Below are 8691 nucleotides of genomic sequence, written 5' to 3' on the forward strand. Positions count from 1 at the left end.
AGAGAGAGTCAGAGAGAGAGAGAGAGACACAGACAGAGAGAGAGAGAGAGACACACACAGAGTGAGAGAGGAGAGAGAGACCCCCAGTGGACATCATGTCTTCAGCTGAAGAGGACACTTTCCCAGAGAAACACCAGTGATCCCCGACGGTGCTGTTGATATTACGCTACGCACCCGATATATGTATATATATATATATATATATATATATATATATATATATATATATACATATATATATATATATATATATATATCTATATCTATATCTGTATCTGTATATATATATATATATATATAGATATAGATTATAGATATATATATATATATATATATATATATATATTATATATATATATCCAGTTTTGCACCTTACTCCATCCATTCAGTCCCCCCCCACCAATATAAGTCACCTCCCCCCACCTCCTCCTCCTCCTCTGCTTTGGCTCCTCTCTGTTGTGGATTTACAGCACATGTATATTTATATTGAACCGAGGCCCCGAAGTCATAAAAGTAACATTTCTTCAACACGCTCGTACAGCTGTCCTATTACTCCAACTTTCTTCATCCTCCTCCTCCTCCTCCTCCTCCCCCCTCCTCCTCCTCTACCTCTAAGTCTCTCCTGGAGGTCCAGAAGTGAACCTTCACTCAATATGAAATACGTTAAGGCAATGTGAGCCATATTTCAAATATAGAAATATGTTTGACGGGGTTTAAATATGCGCATGTGATTTAAAAATCATGTGTTTTAGTCTGTAACATAGCTGTCTGTGTCCCTGAAGTCTTTTTATGAATGCTTCCCTTGAGGAGACTAACTGAAGGAATAAGCTCCTTCGTCAAATACGTTGTCTTAATGTTACATGTCCTGGTTCTTTCCCTCGTTGACCCGCCTGATAACGGCTTTTCAACCCGTTCAGGACCCGGACTTCGCCGAGGTGCTGACGGACCTGAACAGCCGCGAGCTCTTCTGGTTGTCCCGCGGTCAGCTGGAGCTCGCCGTGGCCACCGAGGGTCAGGACCCCCGACGGATCTCCGGCTTCATCACCGGCAGGAAGTCGTCTGCGACAGTGAGTGTGTCCCCCCCCCCCCCCCAAAGAAGACTAATGTGTTCCACGTCACTCGTCATTGTCTGTGCTGTTTCTCCTTCCATAAATACGATCTGTCTCCGTCCTTTCAAGTCTCATCGCTGGGGGGACAAACATGTTTATGGACCCTCTGTTTGGCTCAGTTGGCACCAGTGTGTGTGTCTGTCTGTGTGTGTGTGTGTGTGTGTGTGTGTGTGTGTGTCTGTCTGTCTGTCTGTCTGTCTGTCTGTCTGTCTGTCTGTCTCTGTGTGTGTGTGTGTGTGTGTGTGTGTGTGTCTGTGTGTGTGTTTTTTTTCAGTCAAACTTTTACACAGCGGCGCTGCCGAGGTCACAGTCTGCGATTAACAGCTTGACGTTATGAGTGAAGAATTTCAAACCCAACACACTCCTCTCTCTCTGCACTCTCTGTCTGATCTCTCTCTCTGCTCTGTCTCTAGTCTCTGCTCTCTCTCTCTGTCTCTCTCTCTCTCTCTCTCTCTCGTCTCTCTCGGTCTCTCTCTCTCTCTCTGTCTCTCTCTCTCTCTCCTCTCTTTTTCTCCTCTCTCTCTCTCTCTCTCCTCTGACTCTCTCTGTCTCTCATCTGGTCTCTCTCTTTCTCTCTGTCTCTCTCTCTCTCTCTCTCTTTCTCTCTCTCTCTCTCTCTCTCTCTGACTCTCTCTGTCTCTCTCTGTCTCTCTCTCTCTCTCTCTCTTCTCTCTCTCTCTCTCTCTCTCTCTCTGACTCTCTCTGTCTCTCTGTCTCTCTCTCTCTGTCTCTCTCTTTCTCTCTGTCTCTCTCTCCTCTCCCTCTCTCTCTCTCTCTTCTTTCTCTCTCTCTCTCTCTATCTCTCTGTCTCTCTCTCTCTCTCTGTCTCTCTCTCTCTCTGTCTCTCTCTCCCTCTCTCATCTCTCTCTCCCCCTCTCCCTCTCTCTCCCTCTCTTTCCACCTCCTTTTACTTTCTCCGTGTCTCGTTCCTTGTCGTCTGCTGTCCCCTTTGTGAGTATCCTTGACGTCATTCTTCCTCCTCTTCCTCCTCCTCCTCCTCTCTTTTTCTTCCATTTTTCTGAGTTCTCTCTCTGCGCTCCTCTCGTCCGTCTCTGTTACTCATTCCCTCCTTTCTTCGCTCGGCTCAATCTTTTTAAGCCTGCTGCATTCAGCAAGAGTTACCTCACTCTTGAGGCTTAACCTTGACTGTGTGTGTGTGTGTGTGTGTGTGTGTGTGTGTGTGCGTGCGTGCGTGCGTGTGTGTGCGTGCGTGTGTAACGACACGTCTGTCTTTGGCCGGAGGTCACAGATACAATTACGCGCCTCCTGATTAGTGGTTCAATTAAATCTGTCGCCTCAATGACTGTGTCCTGGTTGAAGAGATGACATGTTGAGTGTGTGGTGGTTGCAGAGGGGAATGTGGTGTGTGTGTGTGTGTGTGTGTGTGTGTGTGTGTGTGTGTGTGTGTGTGTGTGTGTGTGTGTGACAGAAATCATTGCCTCATCCCGAGGCTCTACTATAGTGTAGAGGGGGGAGAACAGACTCACAGTGACGGTTCATGTGATGGTAACTTTGATGTGAACGTGTGTTTCCTCAGCGATTCAGAGCGTGATGTCCAGCGGAGACGCGTTGACCTCGGGGAAGACGGGAGGCGTCGGGTCGGCCATCTTCAACCTCCACGATAACGGCACGCTGGACTACCAGGTACCAGCTGTTCCACTGCACATGAGCCACTATTGTAACCTGTTTGCGGAGCGGCGACTTTTAACCCTCTCTCTCCCCTCATCCCCTGACCTCCAGGTCCAGGTCGCCGGTCTCACCGGCGAGTTCGTCGGCCTCACGGTGGAGCTGAAGCCGCGGCGGCGGAACAAGCGCTCGGTGCTGTACGACCTGACGGCGGAGTACAACAGGACCGCGGGGCGGGCGCAGGGCAGCTGGAGCCGCCTGGAGGCTCGACACATCCACATGCTGCTGCAGAACGAGCTGTTCATCAACGTGGCCACGACGCACTGCCAGGAGGGGGAGCTGAGGGGCCAGATCAGGGCCCTGCTCTACAGCGGCCTGGAGGCCCCCAGACACGGTAGGAGGGGGAACCGGGGGAACCGGGGGAACCGGGGGAACAGCGAAGCCCGCGCCGAAGAGACAAAAAGTGTTTTTTAAGTTCTCATCTAAACCACTTCCTCTTCTCTCAGAGTTGCCCACTCCTCTGGCCGGACACTTCGTGTCCCCGCCAGTGAGGACCGGTGCCTCCGGTCACGCCTGGGTGTCCGTGGACCGCAGTGTCACCTGCACTACGAGATCGTGGTCGCGGGCCTCAGCAAGACGGACGACGTCGCGGTGAACGCCCACCTCCACGGGCTGGCCGAGATCGGGAAATAGACGACAGCAGCGCCGCTCACAAGAGGCTGCTGACCGGCTTCTACGGCTCACAGGTGCGTCAACGTGCGCGCACACACACACACACACACACACACACACACACACACACACACACACACACACACACATGCTTGTAGACGCACAAACACACACTCTAAACACACCCCTCCTCCTCCTCCAGGCTCAGGGAGTGTTGAAGGACATCAGCGCTGAATTACTGCAGCATCTGGACCAAGGGACGGCCTTCATCCAGGTCAGCACCAAGACCAACCCCCGAGGAGAAATACGAGGACGGGTATGTCTCTGAAGATGCACTGCTTATACTTGTGCCATAACAGTATTTGAAGACAATGAATTCTATTAGCAAAATGGTGAATATCTTGCAGCTCAAACACCAGCTTTGTGTGTGACCGCTTTTTTTTACAGCCGTTACAGACGACCATTTTTACAACCGTAGCGCAATAAACGCAAACGGCAACGAGCTAGTTCACCGCTACGAAGTCATTAGCATGGAAAACACAATAGAAAAAGTGATCATGTTGTAGACAGAAGAAGAGGAGCAGCGTCCTCAGGGCCTCCTTTAATAACCCTTTTGTTGAAAAGTGAACAAACACTTTCATTGAGGTTCAGAACACAAGTTGCCACCACAAAGCTATAATGCAGGTGTAGTGGTTTGATGGGAGAAAGTGATGACACACACCACACACACACACACACACACACACTACACAACACACACAACACACACACACACACACACACACACACACACAGCAGTAGGGTCCAGCTGCTTTAATAGCAAACAGGTCCAACGCATAAACAGCTTTGGGAGCTCAGGAACATTCCTATTAGGAACAATTACAAGTCTGCTTGAGACCGGCCTCCAGACAGGTGTGCCCAACAAACCTCTAATGTCCTAACCTCTCTGTCTCTGTCTCTCTCTGTCTCTGTCTCTGTCTCTCTCTCTGTTCTTCTCTCTCTCTCTCTGTCTCTCTCTCTCTCTCTCTTCTCTCTGTCTTTGTCTCTCTCTCTCTCTCGCTGTCTCTCTCGCTCTGTCTCTCTGTCCTCTCTGTCTCTCTCTGTCTCTCTGTCTCTTTCTCTCTGTCTCTCTCTCTCTCTGTCTCTCTCTCTCTGTCTTTGTCTCTCTCTCTGTCTCTCTCTCTGTCTCTCTCTCTGTGTCTGTCTCTGTCTCTCTCTCTCTCTCTCTCTGTCTCTCTCTCTCTCTGTCTCTCTCTCTCTCTCTCTCTCTCTCTGTCTCTCTCTCTCCTCTGTCTCTCTCTCTCTCTCTCTCTCTCTCATCTCTCCAGGTCCACGTGTCAATTAACTGTGAGTCAGGACCCAGGGCGGAGGCGGAGGCGGAGGCGGAGGAGGCCGAGTTTGACGACCTGTTGGTGAAGGACCCCGAGGAGCTGAAGAAAGACCCTCACACCTGCTTCTTTGAGAACCAGCACCGCGCCCACGGCTCCCGCTGGACGCCCAACTACGACAAGTGCTTCTCCTGCAGCTGCCGGGTAAAGGACGGAAGAAACGCGTCGCGTTTCGGGGGAAGGGTTACACATCGTCACTTAAACGTCACTAATAAAAAAAACAACCTCCGTCGTCTTTCTGCAGAAGCGGACCGTGATCTGCGATCCCGTCATCTGTCCCGCGTTGACCTGCTCCAGAACCATTCAGCCCGAGGACAAGTGCTGTCCCGTCTGCGACGGTGAGACGGACAGATTTCACTTGATGAGAGATGCGATCATATTTGAGTCCTCGCGGTCGTGAGCAGACTTTTTTACTGTTCTGGGCTCTCGACAGAAATCGTAAAAGATGCAAACTAATTCTGTTTTTATGTCTTCCTGCTCAGAGAGCAAAGAGCCACAGACATGACGGTTCCAGAGAGGGTGGATGAGCATCCGAGGGTAGGCGCTTCTTCCCGACGTCTTTCTTTCATTGCGTTTCAGCCGACAGTTCAAAGAGAACGTCTCGCTGACCGTCTCGGTAACCTTCGTTCCCTCCTCTCTCCTCCTCTCAGGTTGCTACTTTGAAGGAGACCAGAAGATGCACGCCCCGGGAACCACGTGGCATCCCTTTGTCCCTCCCTTCGGCTACATTAAAGCGCCGTCTGCACGTGCAAGGTAAAATATGCATCCATAAAGCCCACTCGCATCTGGCTGCGTTTGCTTTCCAACGTCCCTTAATGGAACGTTTGTCTCGCGTTCGACAGCAAAGAGGCTAAAGCCACGAATCCGTTTCAAGTTCTAACCCCTGGGAACGTTCAGACTATTCATGTGGAAAGAAAATAGTAATAAGCAAAAGAATTGCTGCTAGCCTGTCGCTAATGCTACGCGTCGATCCGCGTAGGGATCTTCAGGAGAGGTGCACTGCGAGAAGGTGACGTGTCCCGCCGCTGACCTGCGGTCACCCGGTGAGACGCAACCCCTCCGACTGCTGCAAGGAGTGTCCCGAGGAGGAGAGGACCCCCGCCGGCCTGGAGCACGGCGACATGATGCAGGCGGACGGACCGAGGAACTGCAAGTTCGGCAAGAACTACTACCAGAACAGCGACAACTGGCATCCCTGGGTGCCGATGGTGGGGGAGATGAAATGCATCAACTGCTGGTGTGACGTAAGAGAAATTACGACCTGGAATATAAATCAAGCCGTCCGTTAGCGCGTTAACAGTTAGAATATTGACGATGACGATGATGATGATGATGATGATGATGATGATGATGATGATGATGATGATACAGCATGCTTTGGATTCCTTTTCACCGACCAGCGTTCTTCCTCCCCTTACTGTCCGCAGCACGGCGCCACTAAGTGTCAGAGGAAGCAGTGTCCGGTCCTCGCCTGCAGCGGCATCACCCGCAGAGAGGCGGCGTGCTGCCCAGAATGCCTCGGTGAGCAACGAACACACACTGTAACAAAAACTACAAACACCTGCAAGACTGGTGAAACCCTTTAGCAGGCGGCGTGCTTCACCTCCGATGTGATGGAAAAAACATGCAGCACTGCCTTTATTCAAGCCCTGTGTAGAAAGAAGTCGAATAAGTTGAATATCCTGTAAATATGCTTAAAACTAGCTGCATTCTCTCTAGTGTCCAGCAGGGGGCGACTCCTCTGGTTGTATAGAAGTCTAGTCTAAAATGACTCTACTTCTCTCTTGATTTATTCCCTCAGTAAACATTGTAAACATGAGTTTATGGTCTCAATCTCTAGTTTACAGTCTTCTTCAATACAGCATGATGTTCATTTAGTACATTATGGAACATTTAGAGTCAAACAGACCATAAAGCAGGGGATGATTTAGGGGCGGGGCTACACACTGATTGACAGGTCTCTTACCAGAGACGTATATACGGCGTCTCTACGTCACTCCTCCGCAGTCCAAATATGGTCACTTCCTGTTCACTGGTTGCAAAAGAAAGCCAAGATGGCGACGGCAAACCAAATTGATGACGTCACGATAACTCCGTCCACTTCTTAAGTCTACTACTTCCTGGGTCCTAAATTGATTTTTTCCATCCTCCACAGATTCCAAAGAGGAAGACGACCTGACGATGAAAGCTCCGGACAAAAGACGACGCCGGGGACACTGATCTGTTCGGGACCCGCCAAACCCACCAAACCTTCCCTTTTTTACCCGTTCGACCCGTTCTCCTCCCCACGATGGACCCAAACCCAGAGCTGCACACTGGGGTCTCATTTACCCATCCTCCCTCCCTCCCTCCGCCTCACACCCACCCTGTTATCAGCTTCAGGATTGTAATGAACAGAGACGGAGACGTAAACAAGAGGAAGAACCTCCAAAGACTCGTTAAATGAAGGGATGAAGAGGACCAACCAGACTTTTACAGACTTTTCTGCTTCCTGTCTCTCCGTTTTTCTTTTTGCTGTTGTTTCTTTTTAAAACAGCTCAACAGGACAACAAGGTATAAATATATATAAATATGTAAAAAAATATAACACAGCTGTTTGGTGGAAAAAAATGTGGTAAGATTGTGTCAGTTAGTCGACAGGGCTTCTGTTTGAAGTACAGCCAAAGCTGTGTGTTGCTTACATATGTGTGTGTGTGTGTGTGTGTGTGTGTGTGTGTGTGTGTGTGTGTGTGTGTGTGTGTGTGTGTGTGTGATGTTTTTTACCAGTAAAGAATACAAATAATCAGCAATACAGAAACACAATTAACGTCCAGGGCGGCAAAGCATCGTTTTAAAAAAACAGTGAAAACCCGTAAACCGCGTCGCTCCCTCCGGCCCGTCTGCAGCTCTGATTGGTCGATTATATTTCTACTTTATATCATAAACTATCAGGATCTCCTCGTTGTTTCACCGTCGTACTAACACCGGCGCTGCCTTCGCCTCCTGTGGATCTCGTCGCCTCTCTGCGTCGGTTGTTCCTACTTTTTTTGTTTTCGAAAATAATTAATATTTTTCATGAATTTTTCTACTGTTGTTGTTTATGAATATGAAGCTGGTTTGTATTTTTTGTATTTATTGACTGACGTGGAGACAAAATAAAAAGATGTTTGCTGGTAAAAATAGTTTTGTTTCTTCTGTTTTCTTCATCGTCTTACGCACTTTTTTCTCTCATCACGTTCTCTTTTCACACATGTATATCCTTTCCTTCAACTCCTTTTTCTTTCTTTCCTGATGTTTATTTTCCTTTCCTTACCTGCCTCTCCTCTCTCCTCTCCCCTCCTCTCCTCTCCTCTCCCCTCCTCCCCTCTCCTCTCCAGTCCTTCTTTCCCTTCCTTTCCTTTCCTTTCCTTCCTCCTCAGACAGTCACCACATGTCCTCAGCAAGGTTTTGTCCCTTACAAACCTCCCCATGTGTACACACACACACACCTACACACACACACACACACACACACACACACACACACACACACACAGTGCAGACAGACTGAAACATAAACACATATTCACAGATGTACACATGCGCAAACTCCTGAATCAGGAACACACACATTGCAAAAGGGTAAGCAGAATTCTTTCCAACACACACACACACACACACACACACACACACACACACACACACACACACACACACACACACACACACACACACACATCTGCTACACTGCACTCTGCTGGCCAAAACACACTATTACACTAAAGGTTCCTCCTAAAAAAAAACCCAACAACAGCTGGTTGTCGGGCGCTTCTGATGGCACCTGTTGACCTCAATGTGTGTGTAAGTGTGTGTGGCATGTTGGAAAGTCATCATCAGGCCAGCGGGGGGTGGGAGGGGGTGGGGGGGGAGGTCAGCGG

General features: G+C 49.4%; 1 protein-coding gene across 1 annotated transcript; it reads left to right on the forward strand.

The window, feature by feature from the left end:
* The first annotated feature begins 860 nt into the window (after positions 1–860).
* Positions 861–7956, forward strand: chrd (chordin). The gene is given in 16 exon segments (XM_068734338.1): positions 861–1073; positions 2655–2753; positions 2850–3129; positions 3242–3322; positions 3325–3420; positions 3423–3481; positions 3610–3723; positions 4736–4939; positions 5040–5133; positions 5280–5336; positions 5446–5526; positions 5529–5548; positions 5775–5813; positions 5815–6039; positions 6223–6316; positions 6951–7956. Coding segments are annotated over 16 exon segments (1821 nt in total). The 3' UTR covers positions 7016–7956.
* Positions 7957–8691: the final 735 nt, after the last annotated feature.

Source organism: Cebidichthys violaceus, unplaced genomic scaffold (assembly GCF_023349555.1).
Source record: "Cebidichthys violaceus isolate CVI_PGR_0920_01 unplaced genomic scaffold, fCebVio1.0.p SCAF_1, whole genome shotgun sequence".
NCBI lineage: Eukaryota > Metazoa > Chordata > Actinopteri > Perciformes > Stichaeidae > Cebidichthys > Cebidichthys violaceus.